Source organism: Phocoena phocoena, chromosome 3 (genome assembly GCF_963924675.1).
Source record: "Phocoena phocoena chromosome 3, mPhoPho1.1, whole genome shotgun sequence".
NCBI classification, from domain to species: Eukaryota; Metazoa; Chordata; class Mammalia; order Artiodactyla; family Phocoenidae; genus Phocoena; species Phocoena phocoena.
Genome location: NC_089221.1, coordinates 153,644,827 through 153,668,716, shown reverse-complemented (window position 1 = coordinate 153,668,716; position 23,890 = coordinate 153,644,827). Strand labels below are relative to the sequence as shown.

Genomic DNA, 23,890 nt, shown 5'->3' with positions numbered 1-23,890 from the left:
TTTACCTTATTTTTCTTAACAGTAATAAAATTCCATAAAATGAATGTACCTTATTTTTTTAACCATAACTCTGATGAAAGTGGTTAAGATTTCTATCCCCCTAATTATTTGCTCTTACAAATAACGCTGCAGTAAAATTTCTTGTTCATTTTCTAAAAACCATTGCTGTAGGACATAGTTTTGTTGATAAGAGATCACAAAATTGTCCTCCCAAAAACTTTGTACCATATTACAACCTCACCAACAGTGTGTTGGAGTGCTTACTTCCTCACACCCTGGTCAAATGTTCTTAACCTTTTAAATATTTGCAATATCAGTGGATGAAAAATAGTATTTCACTATCCTTTAATTTCTATTTCCTTGAGGACTGAACATTTTTTTATTGGTCATTTGTTTTCTTCTATGAATTGCTGATTGTGTTATTATAACTACATACTATATTACTGCTGTTGTAACCACCACTCAGAATTAACAAATAATTACAGAATTAATAAATGATAACATTTTATGATAATACTTTCAGGTATTTTTAAGATTAAACATTTTATACTGAGATAATTGTCGTGGTCAAAACGCGGGTTGGAAAAGAATTTCCAGACACAAGGCAGAATGTAAAGAACATAGAATTTATTAGAGGGAAGGGTCACTGCCAGAAGAGTGGGCCGACTTCCTAGTAGTCTGGGAGAGTTGAGCCCGAACATGCTATTGATCAGTTTTTATAGCCAGAAAACAAAGGAATGGTCCGAGGTGAAAATTTCATTTACTGATTGGTCGAGGCACATATACCTTCCATCTATAGAGTGGGAGTGGGACAGGGCATATGCCTTTCCTTATTTGGGACAGGTCCCATTGCCCAGGTGGGCGTCACCCAGGTGGGCTCAGGAATTTCGTAACCATCGCAACATAGTGGGGAGGGCGATTAAGAGTCCGGTAGGGGGTGTAACCCTGAAACTTTTTCAGGCAAGGTTGTCCTTTGTCCTTGAAGCACCATTGTCCTTGGAGCACCACAATAATTATAGATTAACATGAAGCTGTAAGAAATAACTAAAGGTGATCCACAGTGCCCATTATTCAGTTTCCCCCAATGGTACCATCTTGCCCAAGTATAATACAATATCACAACCAGAATATTGACATTGATACAGTTAACACACAGAACACTTCCATCACCACAAGGATACTTCATGTTGTCCTATTATAGCCACACCCACTTCCCTACTCCCTTACACCCTCTGTAACCCCAGACAACCACTAATCTGTGTTTTCCATTTCTATAACTTTGTCATTTCAAGAATGTTATATAAACGGAATCATACAGTATGTAACCTTCTGCAATTGGCTTTTTTCACTCAGCATAATTCTCTGGAGATTTATTCATTTTATTGCCTATTCCAACTGTTAGTTTCCTTTTATAGTAAAAACATAACCATTACACACAATGTATAAAGATATAATTTTGTACCATCAACAATTGAAAGGGGTGAGAACAAATCTGTGAAAGGAGCAGAGTTTTTATGTGTTATTGAAGGTAAACTGATATAAATTCAAATTAGAGTGTTTTAGCTTTAGGATGTTAAATGTAATCTCCATGGTAACCACAAAAAAATTAGCTAAAGAATATACACAAGGGACTACCCTGGCCATCCAGTGGTTAAGACTCTGTGCTGCCACTGTAGGGGGCACGGGTTCGATCCCTGGTCGGGTAACTAAGATCCTGCATGCCGTGAGGCATGGCTAAAAAAAATAATAATAATAATATACACAAAAGGAAATGAGAAAGGAATTTAAATGTTTCATTACAAAAACTAATGCAAAAGAAATAAATACAGGAAATTAGGGACAAAAACCTATAAGGGAAATGGAAAAAAATAGCAAAATGACAGATGTAAGTTCCTCCTTATAAGTAATTATTTTAAGTGTAATTTATTAAATGTAAATAGATTAGATTCTCCAGTCAAAAGACAAAGATTGGGGCTTCCCTGGTGGCGCAGTGGTTGAAGGTCCGCCTGCTGATGCAGGGGACACGGGTTCATGCCCCGGTCCGGGAAGATCCCACATGCCACAGAGCGGCTGGGCCCGTGAGCCATGGCCGTTGAGCCTGCGTGTCCAGAGCCTGTGTGTCCAGAGCCTGTGCTCCAAAACGGGAGAGGCCACAACAGTGAGAGGCCCGCATATTGCAAAAAAACCCAAAAAAGACAAAGATTGGCAAATTGGGTAAAACCCACAATCCAACTATATGCAAGAGACTCATTTTACTTTATTTTATTTTACTTTTTTATTTTATTGGAAACATATTATATTTTGGAAGAACTCACTACTTAAGGTGACAGAATTCCACAATCAAATTACATGGAAAATATACATCGCAATTTCTTTGTACAATAGGTGAGAAAAATCTGCAGTATAAAAGAATAGAGGCAAAGAAATACGAAGGGCTAAGGAGAAGGCTATGAGGGTAAACAGCATTTTTAATAGCAAACCCAGAGGTTAAGTAGAAAGCCTGTAGTTGTGCATGCTTTATTCATCCAAACTTCGCATTGGGTAACTGAAGGACAAAAATAAAACCAAATTTTGTATTGTTTGGGGTAAATTTCAATAATTTTAATCTGAATTGAATTCAGAACCAACTCTTTTTAGTTCGTGGGGATCATGACTGAATTCAAGAGCTCTCAACAATGAAAAAATGTTATTGCTACATCCAATCCAAGAGATGAGCGCAAGTATAATACAAAAGAAACAAAGCACCTAGTGATGACCATTCCTCTGAAGTCATCATTAAAAATCCAGTAGTTGCTTATTGAGTATTTTGGTATTTGAACTAAATGATTTGAAAACTTCCTGGCAGACAGAAGAGATAAAAGCAAAGGGGAGGGGACTTCTCTGGTGGCGCAGTGGTTAAGAATCCACCTGCTAATGCAGGGGACAAGGGTTCAATTCCTGGTCCAGGAAGATCCCACATATCACAGAGCAACTAAGCCCCTGCACCACAACTACTGAGCCTGCGCTCTAGAGCCTGTGAGTCACAACTACTGAGCCCACGTGCCACAACAACTGAGCCCATGTGCCGCAACTATTGAAGCCCTCACACCTAGAGCCTGTGCTCTGCAACAAGAGAAGACAGCACAATGAGAAGCCCACACACCACAACGAAGAGTAGCCCCGCTCACCACAACTAGACAAAGCCCATGCACAGCAATGAAGACCCAATGCAGGCAAAAGCTAAATTAATTAATTAATAATAAATTCCATTTACAATAGTATTTAAAAAAGCCTTAGGAATAAACTTAACCGAGGAGATGAAAGACTTGTACTATGAAAACTGCAAAAAATTCTGAAAGAAATTGTAGAAGACATAAATAAATAGAAAAACCTCCTATGTTCATGGATTGGAAGAATAAATATTTTTATGACGTTGTTACTACCCAAAGCAAGCTACAGATTTAATGCAATTCCTATCAAAAGCCCAATGATTTATTTTTGCACAAATAGAGAAACCCATCCTAAAATTCATATGGAATATCAAGGGACCCAAAATAGGCAAAACAATCTTGAAAAAGAAGAATCAAGTTCTTGATTTCAAAACTTACTACAAAGCTACAGTAATCAAAACAGTGTGGTACTGGCATAAAGTACAGACATGTAGGTCAATGGAACCAAATAGAGAGTGCAGAAATAAACCCTCACATATATGGTCAAATGATTTTCAACAAGGGTGCCAAGACCATTCAGTCTTCAAAAAATGGTGGGAAAATTGGTTATCCACATACAAAAGAATGAAGTTTAACCCTTGCCACCATATACAAAATTAGCTCAAAATGGACTCATGACCTAAATATAAGGTCTAAAACTATAAAACCCTTAGAAGAAAACATAGGGCAAAAACTTCATGACATTGTATTTGGCAATGGTGTTTTGGATATGACACCTAAGGCACAAGAAACAAAAGAAAAAATAGACAAATTGGACTTCATGAATAAATTTTTTAAATGTGCATCAAAGGAAACGATCAGCAAAGTAAAAAGGCAACCCACGGAATGGGAGAAAATATTTGCAAATGATATATTAGACAGGGGATTAATATCTGGAAAATATAGAGAACCCCTAAAACTTAACAACAACAAAAAAACAAACAACTCAATTCGAAAATAGTAAAGGACTTGAACAGACATTTCTCCAAAAAGATATACAAACAGTCAATAAGCATATGAAAAGATTCTCAACGTAACTAATTAACAAGGAAATGCAAATCAAAACTACAGTGAGATAGTACCTCACATCCATTAGGATGACTAGTACCAAAAAGCAGAAAACGAATGTTGAAAGGATGTAGAGAAATTGGAACCCTTGTGCACTGCTGATGGGAATGTAAAATGGTACAGCTGTTGTGGAGAACAGTATGGTGGTTACTCAAAAAACTAAAAACCAGAACTACCATATGATCCAGCAATTCCACTTCTGGGTATATACTCAAAAGAATTGAAAGCAGGGTCTTAAAAAGATACTTTTTACACTCATATTCATAACAGCAATAGCTTTAATGTGGAAATTCAAGTATCCATTGACGGATGGATAAGCAAAATGTGGTATATACATACAATGAAATAATCAGCCTTTAAGAGGAAGGAAATTCTGACATATGCTACAACATGGACAGACCTTGAGGATGTTATGCTAAGTGAAATAAACCAATCACAAAGACAAATACTGTATTATGTCATTAACATAAGATTCTTAGAGTAGTCAAATTCATAGAGACAGAAAGTAGAATGGAAACCCTGAAGGGTTATGGGGGGCAGGGAATGGAAAGCTGTTATTTAATGGGTATAGGGTTTCAGTTTTGCAAGATGAAAAGAGTTCTGGAGATAGTGATTATAGTTTCATAACAATATAAATGTACTTAAACACTACTAAACTGTACACCTTGAAATGGGTGAGACTAACTTTTATGTTATGTGTATTTTACCATATTATATTGGGGGAAAAAGAGGGGCTTCCACTGTCCCTGTCCTCACAGTGAGCCACAGCCACCCCCGGCCTCTGCAGGAGACCCTCCAACACTAGCAGAAGAAATAAATCTTGGATTTTAAAAATCAATGCTGAGCAGAAGCAAGAAGAACTATAATTCTGCAGCCTGTGGAACAAAAACCACATTCACAGAAAGACAGACAAGATGAAAAGGCTATGTACCAAATGAAGGAACAAGATAAAACCTGAGTAAAACAACTAAATGAAGTGGAGATAGGCAACCTTCCAGAAAAATAATTCAGAATAATGATAGTGAAGATGATCCAGGGCCTCGGAAAAAGAATGGAGGCAAAGATCGAGTAGACACAAGAAATGTTTAAAAAAGACCAAGAAGGGCTTCCCTGGTGGCGCAGTGGTTGAGAGTCCACCTGCCGATGCAGGGGACATGGGTTTGTGCCCTGGTCCGGGAAGATCCCACGTGCCACGGAGCAGCTGGGCCCATGAGCTATGGCCGCTGAGCCTGTGTGTCTGGAGCCTGTGCTCCCCAGCAGGAGAGGCCACAACAGTGAGAGGCCCGTGTACTGCAAAAAAAAAAAAAAAAAATTAAAAAAGACCAAGAAGAATTAAAGAACAAACAAACAGAGATGAACAATACAATAACTGAAATTAAAATTACACTAGAAGGAATCAATAGCAGAATAACTGAGGCAGAAGAACGGATAAGTGGCCTGGAAGACCGAATGGTGGAATTCACTGCTGTGAAACAGAATAAAGAAAAAAGAATGAAAAGAAATGAAGACAGCCTAAGAGACCTCTGGGACAACGTTAAACACAACAACATTCACATTATAGGGGTCCCAGAAGGAGAAGAGAGAGAGCAAGGACCCAAGAAAATATTTGAAGAGATTATAATCGAAAATTTCCCTAACATGGGAAAGGAAATAGCCACCCAAGTCCAGGAAGCTCAGAGAGTCCCATACAGAATAAAGCCAAGGAAAAACATGCCGAGACACATAGTAATCAAACGGGCAAAAATTAAAGACAAAGAAAAATTATTGAAAGCAGCAAGGGAAAAATGACAAATAACATACAGGGGAACTCCCATAAGGTTAACAGCTGATTTCTCAGCAGAAACTTTACAAGCCAGAAGGGAGTGGCATGATATACTTAAAGTGCTGAAAGGGAAGAACCTACAACCAAGATTATTCTACCTGGCAAAGATCTCATTCAGATTCAATGGAGAAATCAAAAGCTTTACAGACAAACAAAAGCTAAGAGAGTTCAGCACCACCAAACCAGCTCTACAACAAATGCTAAAGGAACTTCTCTAAGTGGGAAACACAAGAGAAGAACATGACCTACAAAATCAAACCCCAAACAATTAAGAAAATGGTCATAGGAACATACATATCAATAATTACCTTAAACGTGAATGGATTAAATACTCCAACCAAAAGACACAGGCTTGCTGAACGGATACAAAACAAGACCCATATATATGCTGTCTACAAGAGACCCACTTCAGACCTAGGGACACATGCAGACTGAAAGTGAGGGGATGGAAAAAGATATTCCATGCAAATGGAAATCAAAAGAAATCTGGAGTAGCAATACTCATATCAGATAAAATAGTCGTTAAAATAAAGTATGGTACAAGAGACAAGGAAGGACACGACATAATGATGAAGGGATCAATCCAAGAAGAAGATATAACAATTATAAATATATATGCACCCAACATAGGAGCACCTCAATACATAAGGCAACTGCTAACAGCTGTAAAACAGGAAATCGACAGTAACACAATAATACTGGAAGAGGTTAACACCTCACTTACACCAATGAACAGATCATCCAAAATGAAAATAAATAAGGAAACACAAGCTTTAAATGACACAATAGACCAGGTAGATTTAACTGATATTTATAGGACATTCCATCCAAAAACTGCAGATTACACTTTCTTCTCAAGTGCACATGGAACATTCTCCAGGATAGATCACATCTAGGGTCACAAATCAAACCTCAGTAAATTTAAGAAAATTGAAATCATATCAACCATCTTTTCTGACCACAATGCTATGAGATTAGAAATGAATTAAAGGGAAAAAAAATGTAAAAAACACAAACACATGGAGGCTAAACAATACGTTAGTAAATAACCAAGAGATCACTGAAGAAATCTAAGCGGAAATAAAAAAATACCTAGAGACAAATGACAAGGAAAGCACTACGATCCAAAACCTATGGGATGCAACAAAAGCTGTTCTAAGAGGGAAGTTTATAGCTATACAAGCCTACCTCAAGAAACAAGAAAAATCTCAAATAAACAATCTAACCTTACACCTAAAGGAACTAGAGGAAGAAGAACAAACAAAACCCAAAGTTAGCAGAAGGAAAGAAATCATAAAGATCAGAGCAGAAATAAATGAAATAGAAACAAAAAAATAGCAAAGATGAATAAAACTAAAAGCTGGTTCTTTGAGAAGATAAACAAAATTGATAAATCATTAGCCAGACTCATCAAGAAAAAGAGGGAGAGGGCTTAAATCAATAAAATTAGAAATGAAAAAGGGGAAGTTACAACAGACACCGCAGAAATACAAAGCATCTTAAGAGACTACTACACGCAGCTCTATGCCAATAAAATGGACAACCTGGAAGAAATGGACAAATTCTTAGAAAGGTATAACCTTCCAAGACTGAACCAGGAAGAAATAGAAAATATGAACAGACAAATCACAAGTAATGAAATTGAAACTGTGTTTAAAAATCTTCCAGCAGGGCTTCCCTGGTGGTGCAGTGGTTGAGAGTCCACCTGCCAATGCAGAGGACACAGGAACGTGCCCCGGTCCGGGAAGATCCCACATGCCGTGGAGTGGCTGGGCCCGTGAGCCATGGCCGCTGAGCCTGCGCGTCCGGAGCCTGTGCTCCGCAACGGGAGAGGCCACAGCAGTGAGAGGCCCGCATACCGCTTTAAAAAAAAAAAATGGGCAGAAGACCTAAATAGACATTTCTCCAAAGAAGACATGCAGACGGCCAAAAAGCGCATGAAAAGCTGCTCATCATCACTAATTATTAGAGAAATGCAAATCAAAACTACAATGAGGTATCACCTCACACCAGTTAGAATGGGCATCATCAGAAAATCTACAAACAACAAATGCTGGAGAGGGTGTGGAGAAAAGGGAACCCTCTCTCACTGTTGGAGGGAATGTAAATTGATACAGCCATTATGGAGAACAGTATGGAGGTTCCTTAAAAAACTAAAAATAGAATTACCATATGATCCAGCAATCCCACTACTGGGCATATACCCAAAGAAAACCATAATTCAAAAGGACACGTGCACCCCAATGTTCATTGCAGCACTATTTACAATAGCCAAGTCATGGAAGCAACCTAAATGCCCATCGACAGATGTATGGGTAAAGAAGATGTGGTACATATATAAAATAGAATATTACTCAGCCATAAAAAGGAACAAAATTGGGTCATTTGTTGAGACGTGGATGGATCTACAGACTGTCATACAGAGTGAAGTAAGTCAGAAAGAGAAAAAAAATATCATATATTAATGCATACATGTGGAACCTAGAAAAATGGTACAGATGAACCGGTTTGCAGGGCAGAAACTGAGACACAGATGTAGAGAACAAACATATGGACACCAAGGGGGCAAAGCAGCAGGGGCGTTGGTGTGGTGGTGTGATGAATTGGGCGATTGGGATTGACACGTATACACTGATGTGTATAAAATTGATGACTAATAAGAACCTGCTGTATAAAAAAATAAACAAAATAAAATTCAATTTTTTTTCCTAACTTTGATACAAAATGTAGGTTGTCTCTCTTCTGGAATGTTCTTTTCCCAGATCCTGACGTGATGAATTCTTCCTGATGTTCAAAGCTCAGCTTAAATGCCATCTCAGAGAGGCTTTCCCAACCCAGAGACCCCCCATGCCAGTCACTCTCAGTCACAACATTCTGTTTTATTTTTACTAAAGCAAGTATTTCCCCCTGATATTTTCTTATTTTATTCAGATACTTGTTTATCAGTTATCTTCCCCTACTCTAGCGGTAAAATATAAGTCCATGGGAACAGAGTTTGTCTTCTTAGTGCTGTGTATCCTGCTATGAAACAATGTCTAGTACCTAATAGATGATCAATAAGTATTATTACATGAATGTATGAAAAGTATTCTCATTTCATTATTTTAAAAATAGCATAATGTCATGTTATATGTCAATTATACCCCAATTTGACTTTTAGTTAAAAATAATAAATTTTTTTTAAAAAGGGAAGGAAAAAGTAACCATTAAGTAGTAGCCATCCTATGATGCTCCACAGTTTAGCCACTGACGAACATTTGGGTTGTTTCCAGCTTACTTTTATTTCCATTACAAATAAAGACGCAATAAACATTTATGTACAGTTTTTTTTTCTAACTTTATTTATTTGTTTATATTTTATTTTTGGCTGTGTTGGGACTTCGTTGCTGTGAGCGGGTTTCTCTAGTTGGGCAAGCGGGGGCTACTGTTTGTTGCGGTGAGTGGGCTACTCAGTGCAGCAGCTTCTCTTGTTGCAGAGCACAGGCTCTAGGCCACAAGGGCTTCAGTAGTTGCAGCACATGGCCTCAATAGTTGTGGCTCGTGGGCTCCAGAACGCAGGCTCAGTAGTTGTGGCGCACTGGCTTAGTTGCTCCACGGCATGTGGGGTCTTCCCGGACCGGGGTTCGAACCCGTGTCCCCTGCATTGGCAAGCGGATTCTTAACCACTGCACCACCACAGAAATCTGATGTACTGGTTTTTGTATGAACATAAGTCTTCATTTCTCTGGAACAAATGCCTAGGTGAGCAATTGCTGGGTCTTATGGTAGCTGAATGCTAAGTTTTTAAAGAAACTGATAAACTCTTTTCCAGAGTGACTACCATTTTACATTCCCACCAGCAATGTATAAGTGATCCAGTTTTTCCACATTGTCACTGACATTTGTTGTTGTCACTATTTTTTACTTTAGCCATTCTGATATGTTTGTGATGATACTTTGATAAGGATAGAGTAGGATAATTAAATAGTTTAGAAATTCCACTGGGGGATTAAAGACAGAAAAGGAATTTTAAGGGTGTTTGGGAGACTGTTGTAAGCTAATGAGCACTCAAGAAAAAAATCAAGTAACCCAGTAATAATCTACTCTACCTTGAAGGAAGACCAGGTGCATTCAAGCCCTAGACCCACTCAAGCCACAAATACTCATAGTTAAGATACAAGACAATAGTTATGGAGTCTGAATCTTGTTCAATAGTTATGGAGTCTGAATCTTGTTACATGAAGTCAGGGAGTTAATGGTCCTTGAAGAGTAGCATTTCTGCACATAGCTACTACAGCAATATAGGTGAGAGGTGAAAAACTAGGGAAAATAGGGGAAAGGGAACGTTATGCCGAGACCTGAGATGAATTACCATATTTTAGTATGTCACCACCCTTTTGCTAATATACATAAGATTTAAATAGCACCATGACAGTCCCAGTTAGACGATAGAGGGTTAAAGGAAGAACTCATAATGTAAGCCTTGACGTCTACCCAAAAATGAGGAAGAAGGTGGTCTTCTCCCCTCCCCACTTTTCCTTTCATTATAAAAATGTAGCCCTCTTTGTTCTCAGGGCTGTGTTCCCTTGCCTGCCAGCTTGTAGCTCTCACAAGCATCCTATGCTAATAAACTTACTCTTTGCCTGTTTCTTTGCCTCCTGCTGAATTCTTTCTGTGCCGAGACAAAACAACCTGAGCTTTAATAAGTCCTGAGACTAGATGTGTGGTTTCATTTAAAAGACAGTGGGTTTGAGTCCCCTCCTAAGTCAGTGATTGTGGGTTCAAGTCCCAATCTGAGGTGCAGCTGGGTTTGAGTCTCATCTTCATTGTGGTTTTAATTTGCATTTCTCTAATGGCTGATGTTGAAAACCTTTCCATGCATTCATTTGCATCTTTATATCCTCTTTAATTAGATGTCTCTTCATGTCTTTTGCCCATTTTCTATTTGAATTTTTACTTTTGTTTGTTTGTTTGTTTTTTGCGGTACGCGGGCCTCTCACTGTTGTGGCCTCTCCCGTTGCGGAGCACAGGCTCCGGACGCGCAGGCTCAGTGGCCATGGCTCACGGGCCCAGCCACTCCGCGGCATGTGGGATCCTCCCCGACCGGGGCACGAACCCGTGTCCCCTGCATCAGCAGGCGGACTCTCAACCACTGCGCCACCAGGGAAGCCCTGAATTTTTACTTTCGAGTGATGGAAGTTCTTTACATATTCTATATAGTAGACCTTTGTCAAACATGTGGTTTGCAAATATTTTCTGCCAGTTTGTAGCTTGTCTTTTCATTCTGTTAACAAGGTTTTTTACAGAGCAAAATGTCAAAATTTTGATGAAGTTCAAGTTATCAGTTTTTTCTTTTATGAGTTTGGTGTCAAGTCTAAGAACTCTTTACCCCTAACACTAGACCCCAAAGATTTTCTCCTATTCTTTTTTTCTAAAAGTCTATGGTTTTACATTTTATATTTAAATCTGTGGTCTATTTTAAGTTAATTTTAAAAATAAATTTATTTATTTATTTGTTTTTATTTTTGGCTGTGTTGGGTCTTTGTTGCTTTACACGGGCTTTCTCTAGTTGTAGCAAGCACATTGCGGTGCGCGGGCTTCTCATTGTGGTGGTTTATCTTGTTGCAGAGCACGGGCTCTAGGTGCGTGGGCTTCAGTAGTTGTGGCTCTTGGGTTCTAGAGCGCAGGCTCAGCATTTGTAGCACATGGGCTCAGTTGCTCTGCTGCATGTGGGATCTTTCTGGGCCAGGGATCGAACCCATGTCCCTTGCATTGGCAGGCACATTCTTAACCACTGCGCCAACAGAGAAGTCCTATTTTAAGTTAATTTTTGTGTAAGGTGTGAGACAGGTCAAGGCTTTTTTCTTTTCTTTTCTTTCTTTTTCTTTTTTGTCTATGGGTGGCAAATTGCTGTAGCATCACTTGTTGAACAGGCTATCTTCAAGAGAATGAGAAGTCAAGCCACATGTTGGGAGAAAATCTTTGCCAAAGACATCTGAGAAAGGGCTGTTATCCAAAATAAACACAAAACTCTTGAAATCCAACAATAAGAAAATGAACCACCCAATTTAAAAATGGGCAAAAGTCCTGGACAGACACTTTGACAAAGAAGATATACAGATGACAAATAAACGCATGAAAACACACTCATTGTCATAAGTCATTAGGGAATTTCAAATTAAAACAACGAAATACCACCACACACCTATTAGAATGGCCAAAATCTAGAACTCCGACAACACCAAATGCAGATGAGGATGTTGTGCAACAGGAACTCCCATTCACTGCTGATAGGAATGCAAAGTGGTACAGCCACTTTGGAATACAGCTTGGCAGTGCCTTACAAAACGAAACATACTCTTACCATATGATCCAGCAATCATGTTCCTTGTTATTTACCCAAAGGAGGTGAAAACTTATGTCCACACAAAACATGGACACAGATGTTTATAGTGGCTTTATTCAAAATTGCCCAAACTTGGAAGCAACCAAGTTGTCCTTCAGTAGATAAATGGATAAGGTGTGGTACATGCAGACAATATAATATTATTCAGCACTAAAAGAAAATGAGCTATCAAGCCATGAAAAGACATGAAGGAACTTAAATGCATATTACTAAGTGAAAGAAGCCAAACTGAAAAGGCCACACACTGTATGATGCTAACTATTTGCCATTCTGGAAAAGGGAAAACTGTGGAGACAATGAAAAGATCAGTGGTTGCTAGGAGTGACCTTGGGGGCACGGGGGAGGGAGGAATAAATAGGCAAAGCACAGAGGATTCTTGGGGCATTGCAACTATTCTGCATGATACTATAATGGTGGATACATGTCATCATACATTTGTCCAAAACTATAAAATGTATAACACCAATAGTGATGTATAATGTAAACTATGGACTGTAGATGATAATGGTGTATCAATGTAGGTTAGTTGATTTTAACAAATGTACTACTTTTGCGCAGGATGTTGATAGTAGGGAGACTGTGCATGTGCTGGGCAAGCGGTATACAGGAACTCTCTGTACTTTCAGTTCAATTTTGTTGTGAACCTAAAACTGCTCTAAAAATAATGTCCTTTTTTAAAAAAAGATATCTTTCTTCCATCGAATTGCTTTGCATCTTTGTCAAAAATCAGATTGTCTTGTATTGGTCTATTTCTGGGTTCTCTATTCTGCCCCACTGAGCTATTTGTCTATCCTTTTACCAATACCACACAGCCTTGATTACTATAATCGTGATTACTTGATTACTCTGTATAATGTCTTGAAATTGGGCAGACTTATTTCTGCCACTTTATTCTTCTTCCTCAAAAATGTTTTAGTTATGCTAGTTCCTTTGCCTCTCCGTATAAATTTTAGAATAATCTTGCCTATATTTATAAAATTCTTGCTGGGATATTGATAGGAATTGTGTTAAACCTGAATATTAATTTGGAGAGAATTGCCATCTTTACTATGTTGAGTGTTCCAATACATAAACACAGTATGTCCCTACATTTATTTGAGTCGTCTTTGATTCCTTTCATCAGGATTTGTAGTTTTTGGCAAACAGATTCTGTACATGCTTTGTTTACATCTTACCTGAGTAATTCGTTTTCTTTGGCATGACTGTAAATGGTATTACACTTTAAAGTTTGGTTTCTTTATGTTTATTATTAATACATAGGAATGTACTTGATTTGTATGTGTTGCTCGTATATCCTGCAAATTGCTAAACTCATTTATTAGTTCTAGGAGGTTTCTGTGGATTCCTTGAGATTTTCTATATAGACAATCATATTATCTACAAATAGGAACAGTTTTACTTTTTTCCTTTCCAATCTGCATGCTTTTTATTTCTTCTTCCAGCCTTATTGCAGTTGTTACATCTTCTGGTGTTGTTGAATAGGAGTGGTGAGAGTAGACAAAACAAGGTTTTGCCTTGTTCTTGATTTTTTAAAAATATTTATTTATTTGGCTGCATTGGGTCTTAGCTGCGGCATGCAGGATCTTCGTTGCCGCGTGTGGGATCTTTTCGTTGCGGCATGCAAACTCTTAGTTGCAGCATGTGAACTTTTACTTGAGGCATGTGGGATCTAGTTCCCTGACCAGGGATCAAACCTGGGCCCCCTGCATTGGGAGCACAGAGTCTTAGTCACTGGACCACCAGGGAAGTCCCGTTCCTGATTTTAGAAAGAAAGCTTTCAGTCTTTTTCCATGGTTAGATGGGTTTTTTGGTTGTTGTTGTTGTTTTTGCGGTACGCAGGCCTCTCACTGTTGTGGCCTTTCCTGTTGTGGAGCACAGGCTCCGGACGCGCAGGCTCAGCGGCCATGGCTCATGGGCCTAGCCGCTCCGCGGCATGTGGGATCCTCCCGGACCGGGGCACGAACCCGTGTCCCCTGCATCAGCAGGCGGACTCTAACCACTGTGCCACCAGGGAAGCCCAGTTAGATGTTTTCAAATGGTGTCATTGCCTTAAAATTTGGGTTTTGCTAAAGCCCTTTTACAGGAAGTTCTTTGCTTTCCTATATCTTGTGAGATGAGGAAAGGGATATCTCTACATCTCACACATGTCATATTTCCCAAGCTATGCTGACACCAGGCTGTGTGCTTTTTGTCTGACACACTGTCTTGTCTGTTCCATTCGTTTCCTCTGAGTTCTTTAAGTCAGAATCGCCACATTGAGAACTGGAATGGTAAGAAGTAGACAACTGTTGGCCCATTCTCTTTCTGTGGCAGTGGAGAAAAAGAGAATAATTTCTATCTAGACCTTTACCAGTCTTGTTGGAAATCTCCCCCACTGAGCATTGGACATAGTCAAAGCAGACATGGGTTCCATGTCCCAAACAGTTTTCCTAAATCCAGGGCCACAGCTTTGAGAACACTCAGAGATGGGAGTCTGAACAGTAACAGGGGAAAAGTTCGTGAGGGATTAAATAATACAGGGAAAGGAAAGAAAGCAGCAGTAGGAGAATATGAATGTATACCCAATGTGTGTGTGTTTGTGTGTAATTTGGGACACAGGTATGGAGTTTATTCTTTTTTTTTAATTAATTAATTTATTTTTGTATATTTTTTTGGCTGTGTTGGGTCTTCGTTTCTGTGCGAGGGCTTTCTCTAGTTGCGGCAAGCAGGGGCCACTCTTCATCGTGGTGCGCAGGGCTCTCACTATCGTGGCCTCTCTTGTTGCAGAACACAGGCTCCAGACGCGCAGGATCAGTAGTTGCGGCTCACGGGCCTAGTTGCTCCGCGGCATGTGGGATCTTCCCAGACCAGGGCTCGAACCCGTGTGCCCTGCAATGGCAGGCAGATTCTCAACCACCGTGCCACCAGGGAAGCCCTGGAGTTTATTCTTGACATACATTCAGGGGAACAGGGAAATTGGAGATCAAATGACATCACAGTGTTGATGGTAACTGAAGAACTTACTTCACTTTGATTCCATCCACATATCCTTAAGTCAGAAGCTCCCTCATGAAGAGACTCCAATCTCAGGAAGCAAACACCAGCGCCACCTCTCCCACACTCAGGGAGCAGTCCTGGTGTTCTCTTCCTCCTCTCCAGTGGTGGCAGTGCCCATTCAACCAACAAATATTCACACAGTTGGCACCTGTAAGCTGGAGTGATTGAAACAACCCCCGGAGAGGCAGAGAGTTCAGCAACATGGACCAGGAGCAAGGGGGCTGAGCCCTCATCTGGAGCAGCTGTAGGGGCAGGAAAACATGAGGACCGGAGAAGGGAAGTAAGGTACAAGGTCATACAGTCAACTAATGACAGAGCCAGTACAGAATCCCGAATCTTAGTTTTGGGGATGTGGATGGGGAAGGATGGAGACCAGGACATACCTTAGGTCATTTGAACCTGTTCTTCAAAGCCAGAAACATGGCTGGGACTTGCCAGATTGAGTGCAGCAGTATCCTGGCAGTGGCAGCAGTAGAAACCTAATCGTCTTACTTTCCTCTTAACCTTGGCCCCAATCTGCTCCGCCCCAGTCCAAGAGAAGGCAGGGCTGTGACCCACCTTTCTCCTCACCTGCTCCACCCTGTTCCCCATCTCCTGACTTGTAAAACCCTCAATGTAGGTGGGATGAGAATGCTGCCATGATCTTTTGGAGACCCAGTGGTGCAGACTCTGGTTGAGGAGTGTATTAACTATATTTTCTTATATTCTGTGTTCCTAGGCATCTGGGGCCTCACTACCCTTCCCAGGGTTAGTTCTTAGAGATAGCAAAGGACTCACCTGAGAGGGTACCTTTCATATGTAAACCAACCAATCCAAAGCCCATACCCCCCTGCCCCCAACCACCATCTTTATTGAACTCTCACGCAACAAGCCAATATTCCTCCTGCCCGAACCACCTCAGGGTCAGGTACCAGATAACCCATGACAGCCCCAACAGCACACAGCCTGCTGAAATTATTCAAACTAACCAATCACCCACTCCTTCCCATGAACACCATAATAAAGACTTTTATCCATGCTTTCCCCTCACTCCTCTGCCTCCTGACCAACACTGGTGTTTCCCCATGTGGCCCTGCATGACTTGGTGTACCCAGTCTGCTTGGGAACTGTGAGTAAAAAACTATCTTTTCTTTCTTTCTTTTTTGGCCATGCCCTGCGGCATGTGGGATCTTAGTTCCCCAACCAGGGATCAAACTTGCACCCCCTGCAGTGGAAGTGCAGAGTATTAACCACTGGACCACCAGGGAAGTCCCCAAACTATCTTTTTAATAGTAATCATCTCCTGATCTTTTGGCCTCACCATGCCTGAATAATAGTAAAAGTTGCCTTTTAAAATCAGAGAGAAAAAGGGAGGAGGGAGGCGCTACGGAAAAGAAGGGAGGAAATTGTGGAGAGGAAAGGGGAAGAAAGGGGAAGTAAGGAAGTGTCACTGTCTGGATTTGCCATCTTCCTCTTCTCTCTTCCCTCCACCTTGGTCTCCCCATCATGTCCCCTACCCTCCTCTTTCCCTGGGTTCTATCTCATCCTATACAATGAATGGTCTTTGAACCAAAAGAATGAGGTTTCCCATTTGCATGGAAGACTGGAGAGAAAGTCTTCATTCAAGGGCAGAAGTGGTTACCAGTTCGGGAACTTGATAGAAAGGGTGATGATAAATAAAAGATGTCTGAGAAAGCTGCATCCCTTGTCCAGGTTCATCTATACAACCTCAGGCATGAGGGGAGAGGATTCACCTTTGGTGAAAACTGAGCCCAGAGAGGAGTCCTGGTGCCTCAACCAAGTCTGTGCATTTCTTTACTCATCCAGAAAAGATGTTTGGAAGACAGTGGAGACCTTTGAGGATGCTGCAAACATTTTACTGTGGGAAAGTATAACGGTATTTTGGCTGGGGTAGAGCTGAGTCTTAAGTGCACTGGTATGTTGCATTTGGCCACATTACCTCTAGAGGTCCTCTGAGTCCTGGGATCAATGGCTTCCTGATTCTCAGGGACTGAGGAACAGCCCATCCATTCCCTTTGATTTGCCCTCCTTATGGGAACCCCTGCAGTGAAGGAGGGTTGGAGGACCAAGCCAGGCACAGACCTGTGGGATGGACTGCCTGAAGCCCTGAAGAGAGATGGACTGGAAAGAGAGACAGTGAGAAAACTCTGAGAAAACTCACCAGGAGTGGAAGAATTCTGTCAGAGGGATAAGTGTCAGCCTGTGTGGGGGTGGGTGGTGGGGGTGGTGCATGAATCAGGAACAGTGGTTGGTTCCAGGTCCAGCGTGATACTGTTCTTGATATCCCTGGATTCAGCACATACACACCCTTCAGTGCCTAGGTGTCCTGGGAAAGAAAGCACAGGGAAAAGAACTTTCATAGGAAATTCCTTTGTGGAGATGGTCACAAGGAATATTTTTCTACATGCCAGGGAGGAAGAAGAATGCAGAGACCAGTGGACCAGAGGAAGGAACACTGGCATGGTGGTGTCCTGGGGATGATGTGGAGGTCACCAGCACACCAACAGAATCCGCCCAGCACCAGAGCAGAATTGCACATGGAAGCTCTGATTTTATGTGCAAGAACATTCTAACCATGAGGTATCTCCACCCCCACCATCCCTAGTTCGAGATGCCTAATGGGAATAATGAGGAGGGGACATCATAAGAAAGGCCAGGCACAAGGTATGGAGATTTTGGCTTATGACTCACCATTACTCTTCTTCCTTCTTTCTCTCCAACCTCCTTCATCCTTGCTTTCTTCTTTCTCTCTCTTTTTTCTTCCAACTTCTCTTTCTTTTTCCTCTCTCTATCCCCCCCTTTCCCTCCATACTCCCCTCTACTTTTTCTCCTTCCTCTCTCTTCCCTTTCTCTAACCAAACATCCACTGCACAATCATACTGTTCCTAGATTTTCGCTAGGCTTTGGGGAGCACAGAGATAAATATATGTGGCAGAAACCTGTCTTCATCTCTTCCAGCTATCAGCCCCAAGAGACTTGCATGTGAATGGACAATTATAATTCAACATGGTTAACACAAGGTCCCAAGGAGCCCAGGGCAGGAAACACCTAAAAGAGGGATGCTGCACTTGAGTCTTGAAAGGGTGAATAGGAATTAGGCAAGTGGAAAAGAGGGCAGCAATGGGGGCTCAGGACATCCCTTAGAAAGGGAACAGCATGTAGTAGAGGCCTGACAGAGTCTTCGATCTTAGGGGAACCTCAGATAGGGCAAATAGATGCAGTTCCCCAATGTCTTCTTTAAATCTCACAAATGGCACCCAGGTTCAGTGGTCTTGGCAGACAGTGTGGAATGAGATCACTGTCAAGTGGGAGAACCCCAGAATGGTGGGCTCTCTGCTCTTATATTCTTAGCCCTGTCATCACTCAGAATCAGATTTTATCATCAACACAGTACTTTTTCTACTTGGGAACCATCTCATCCTTCCCAACATCTGGGGTCTTGGCTTTGAAATCTTGCTGTAAAGTCACTGCTGCACTATCTCCTTACATGCATGTCACTGCAGGCCCTAATAATTTTTCACTTTTGTCCCTTTAGGGGATTTCCGTGTGCAGTCTGATCACTGGCTATGAAACAGTGCTACTCACTGTGGGCCAGTGCTGGTCCATGAGTGTTTGCTATAGGTCTGCAATGAGATAAGCACAGAAATTGAGCGCTTAGAAACTTTTATAGAAATTTAACATTGATGTGACATTCAAGCCCATAATCAGTTTCATATTTTATTCTTTTTTACAAAAGTATTGGTTCATGAGGGATTGGAAAATTTATATGTAAAACAACAACAAGGGCTTCCCTGGTGGCACAGTGGTTGAGAGTCCGCCTGCCGATGCAGAGGACGTGGGTTCGTGCCCCGGTCCAGGAAGATCCCACATGCCGCGGAGCGGCTGGGCCCGTGAGCCATGGCCGCTGAGCCTGTGCGTCCGGAGCCTGTGCTCCGCAACGGGAGAGGCCACAACAGTGAGAGGCCTGCGTACCGCAAAACAACAACAACAAAACCAGTCCCTTATTGCAGGCGGTGGTACAGGCAATCAAGATTCAGGACCGTGGACAGCACCTCATCCTGCCTCCCAAGCCCTGAGTCATCACCCCTGCTCCCAGCTCCTGGTGAATGCCCTTGATGAACAGCTAGTTCCCAAATCCAACAGATGCTTTTCAGCTGTTGTCTTAATTGACCTTTCTAAAGTGTCTGCCTTTGTTAACACCTGCATCTGTCATTTTCGTTTAAAGATCATTCCCAGTGAAGGAATAAAAACATTCCCCTAGAATTATCAATGGGCCACACTGATGAAGTGAGGGGACAATTTCTGGTAGCTAAAACATATTATTAATCTTAAAACACTGTATTGACATTGCTCCTTTGCTTTTCAGTGGTCTCTTAGAGGACAGGAGACAGGTTTTACTCATATTCATGTCCAACATGTATCGTAAAGTCATGCCCAGAGTTTGTGTGAGCAAATGCCTGCCGCTTATCACTGGATGACCTTGGGCAAGTTATTACTCAACCTCTCTTTGCCACTGCTTCCCCAACTGTTAAACTGGAATCCTATTAGAGTCTACCTTATAGAGTTTTTAAAATATTAATTTAGTTAATACATTTAAAAGTGCTTAGAACAGTGGCTGGCACAGAAGAATAAAAAGTATTATTATTTTCATCATCATTTTATATTACTGAATAAACCAATGAGCATCTATTATCATCAGGCTCTAGATGGTGGAGGACTTCATCCCACCACCTGGGAAGGGCTACTGCTTTATATTGACGTTTGAGTATACGCTGCCCTACTCAGAGCACCGTGAGCTTCGGAATTCCTGAGATTTGCTATTCCTGGGTCCCTGTCTTGTCATGTTGGCCCCACCCTCCCACACCTTTCCGTTGTGTATTCCCTTTCCTTTTCCAGTTGCATTCCTGCCTTCTTTCACCCTCCAGGCTCACTCACAGTCTTTTCTTTTGGTCCCACTGGATGAAGAGTCCCACCTGTGCAAGTTGGCCTGGCAGCTCCTGCCCCCTCAGTGATTCGGCCCAACTTACCTCCTCCCTCCATGTGCCCATAAACTTTCTTCCCCTAGTCCCTTAACTGGCCTACTGCTGTTAGGCAATTCTAGGTCTCTCTACCTTAAATTGTTCTTGCTCCGTCACTGCTCAGGGAGATTTTAAACCATCCTTCAGAGCTTGAGTCAAACTTACCCCTTCCATAAAAGGGACATTTCTCCGTTCCTTTCCTGAACTACTACGTCAGCCTCTGAACCCCACAGGGCTTCCCTGCAGTTCTCATTCTGTCTCACCATCACTTCTAACCTCCTCGAGGTTCAGGTCCAGGTCATGCCTGGACCTGCCCACACTCTCAACACCCATCTCAGGCAGCCGCTCCTGCAAGTTTCAGAGGGCTAGTCCCTTCCTTCTTCTCTCTGAGGCTGTTACCACATCAGCAAGATGGGACTAAGAGAACCCGCCTCCTTGGGTTTCTGCGCGCATTAAGCGAGGCGGGGCAAGGAAAGCGCTGGGCAGCGCCTCGCTAGTGGGGTGGGAGCTCGCGTGGCCCCTCCGCAACGCGAGTCCGCGCGGGGCCTCCTGGGATTTGTAGTCCGTGCCCGAGTTTGCAGTCTCGCAGGCCCAGCAAAGACACCCTCGGACTCGGCTGGGAAGGTGGCGGGGGCCTGCGGGACGCAAGGCGCTGGGCCCGGGGCCGGCCCCGGGCGGGGATGGAGCCGAGCGAGGGCAGCCGAACTGGCCCTGCCGCTGCTGCTGGGGCAGCTGCTGGCGCTCACAGGCGGCGGAGGCGCGTTCTACCTCGAGGTCAGCGAGCTGGAGGAGAAGTGCTTCATACAGGAGATCCCCGATGGCACAGTGGTCATAGGTGCGCCCGAGCCATGCCTTCCCCGCACCCAGAGTCCCGGCCTTGCCCTCCCCGCACCCAGAGTCCTGAGAGGGAATGGGGATGAGGCCCCGCGGGATCAGCTCAGGCCCATACCTCCCCTCTGCTGCCGGGGGTAGGCACGGGTGGGAAATGGGTGGACAGCAGTGTGGGCAAAGCATGCTCTCCGTTGCCTGTGCCGGAGTTGGGGGGCGCCGAGGAGGCAAGTCTGATCCAGACCCGGATGACAGCAGAAAAGCGGGGCAGGAGAGGGAAGGAGAGAGGCAGAGGGTTGTGGTCAAGCCCCGCAATCAGACACCCGGATCTTCCTGTTCCTCCCCCCGTCCCCCGTGACTCCTGGAGGTCCTGGGCGGGCTCTTGGTCGTGAGTGTGGATGGGGATGCATTCAGGCTGCCTCCCCATTAGGTAACTACAAGACCGAGCTATACGACCCTGCTATGGAAAGGTACCAGCCCTCCCCGCAGTGGATCAATTTGTTCGTGTTTGTGAAGGACCCCGAGAACAAGGTGAGGTAGGCCTTGACTCCCTGCAGCCCTCCCACCCCCACGTCTCCAGCGTCATTGTCTTGTCCTCCCTAGTCCTCCATTTCTCAGAGGAGAGCTCATCTCCTCACAGGCAGGAAGGCTCAAGAAAGGCCATGCTCTTTGCAGTCTGTAGAGTATTGTGTACTAGCAGTGCTGGGATCTGAGATTTTCAAGCCCAAACTGATGCCATTTTCTCACACCCTCCCTACTGGTCTGGCCTGTGGGGATCAGAACCTGGGATACCCCCAGAGTTCCTCTCCTAGAAGCAGGTTTCTGGTCAGCTTCTCTGTGCTCACAGAGGCTGTTTCCTCTAGAATCTGCTGGCTCGTCAGTACGGCCCTCGGGGCAGCTTTACCTTCACTTCTCAGTCTCCCGGAGAGCACCAGATCTGCCTTCACCTCGAGTCCATCCGGTTCGCCCTCTTCTATGATGGCAAGCTGGTGAGTATGGAGGGGAAAGTCACCAACCCTTAACATCTCAGTCCCTTGGGTGAAAAGGGTTCAGTAGGCGGTGCCTCTTGAGGAGGGCTGGGCTTTCCATGAAGTAAGCATACAGAGGACAGGTCCTGAAGAATGAGAGGGGACCCAGGAGGGAGTCACTCTGACTTAAAATCATCCCTCGGCTCCCTGCCATCCCTAGAATAAAGACCAAGCTTCATAATGTAAAATTCAGAGCTGTCCAGCAGCTGAATGCTCCCAGGCTCTTCATTACCACCTCCCACTGACATGGAACTCCTAGGAGCTGCTTGTCTCAAACACTGAGTCATACGCATTTTGTTCTGCACATTTTGTTCTGTCCCTTCTGTCTTTTGGACATGGAACTCCATGCAAGCAGGGCCTTGATCTGGTGTTTTGGCACCTGGAGCAGAGCTAGTCCTCACATCAATGCGTGTGAGGCACTGAACTGCTCAGTTCAGTCAGGCCCAGACTGGTGTGTGGAAGCTGGGTTTCTGGCAGGTGCGTGGAGCTGAGCTCCCTGACCCCACCCTTGGCTCCTCTGCTCCCCAGGCCATTCACTTGGACATGCAGTTGGGTGAACACACCAATGATTATACAGAACTTGCAGCCAATGACAAGCTGACCCTGCTGCATCTGCGCATACAGCAGCTGGTGGAGCAAGTGGAGAAGATCCAGAAGGAGCAGGAGTACCAGAGGGTGAGGGGCTGGGCTGGGCCAGTTGGGACAGTGGATGTGTAACCTCCCAGGGAGTGGCTCTTTCAGCTCTTCCCCTGGGGATCAATTCAGTTCTAGCCACACCTTCCTGTTCTCCCCTCCCACAGTGGCGAGAGGAGCGCTTCCGGCAGACCAGCGAGAGCACCAACCAACGGGTGCTGTGGTGGTTCATTCTGCAGACCTTCATCCTTGTGGCCACTGGCATCTGGCAGATGCAGCACCTCAAGAGCTTCTTTAAAGCCAAGAAGTTGGTGTAGATGAGCCCCAGAGACCAGAGGCTTAGCCCCCACTCATTCCCCTTCTGCTGAATAATGGGAAGTGGCCTGGCCTGGTCTGTCTCCTGGCTTCTCCCACCCCTCCCAACCCTGAGGGACTTCCTTGTTACTGGTGTGTGGGGTGGGGGGGACAGAGGACCTCTTTAAACTGGTTTCTGAGCCAGGACTTGGGAGAGGATGGGTTTCAAGCTGGAGACATGTGGGTGGGAGGAGCTGTAGGCTCCTTTGCTGCTCTGTGAGACTGAGCAGGAGCGGGGTGAGTGTTACCCCAACCCCCACGTTAAACAGGATGGGTGAACTAAGAGTGAATATATATTATAACTGTCAAATTTTCTGACCTAAATATTTATTGCCTCCTACTCTGCAATTCATTATATGTGTCCAATCAGATGTTAATATTTGAGGCCCTGCATGCATTAGTGGGGGACTGATCTCAAAATGGTTGAAGTGAAGAATACTTTTACCCCAGAAGCCTTAGCAACATGTGGAACCTTTTCCAGAAAAGTCCAATTTGGGCCCATCTTTTGGGTAACCTGAATGTTGGTGGTG

General features: G+C 43.3%; 1 protein-coding gene across 1 annotated transcript; it reads left to right on the top strand.

Moving 5' to 3' along the window:
- Positions 1 to 20,205: 20,205 nt before the first annotated feature.
- LOC136120331 (transmembrane emp24 domain-containing protein 9-like) lies at positions 20,206 to 23,684 on the top strand. Its single transcript, XM_065873753.1, has 6 exons — positions 20,206 to 20,290; positions 20,975 to 21,352; positions 21,776 to 21,876; positions 22,209 to 22,334; positions 22,902 to 23,048; positions 23,174 to 23,684. Exons 1-6 carry the CDS (start codon positions 20,206 to 20,208, stop codon positions 23,321 to 23,323), a joined length of 987 nt encoding a protein of 328 aa, XP_065729825.1. The 3' UTR covers positions 23,324 to 23,684.
- The last annotated feature ends 206 nt before the right edge of the window (positions 23,685 to 23,890 follow it).

Excerpts from the sequence above, each read along its gene's own strand:
- LOC136120331 (XM_065873753.1), top strand. The coding sequence starts at position 20,206 with ATGGTGGAGGACTTCATCCCACCACCTGGGAAGGGCTACTGCTTTATA. Across the intron at positions 21,877-22,208 it reads TGAAGGACCCCGAGAACAAG|AATCTGCTGGCTCGTCAGTA; the intron begins GTGAGGTAGGCC and ends TGTTTCCTCTAG. Across the intron at positions 23,049-23,173 it reads AGGAGCAGGAGTACCAGAGG|TGGCGAGAGGAGCGCTTCCG; the intron begins GTGAGGGGCTGG and ends CCCCTCCCACAG.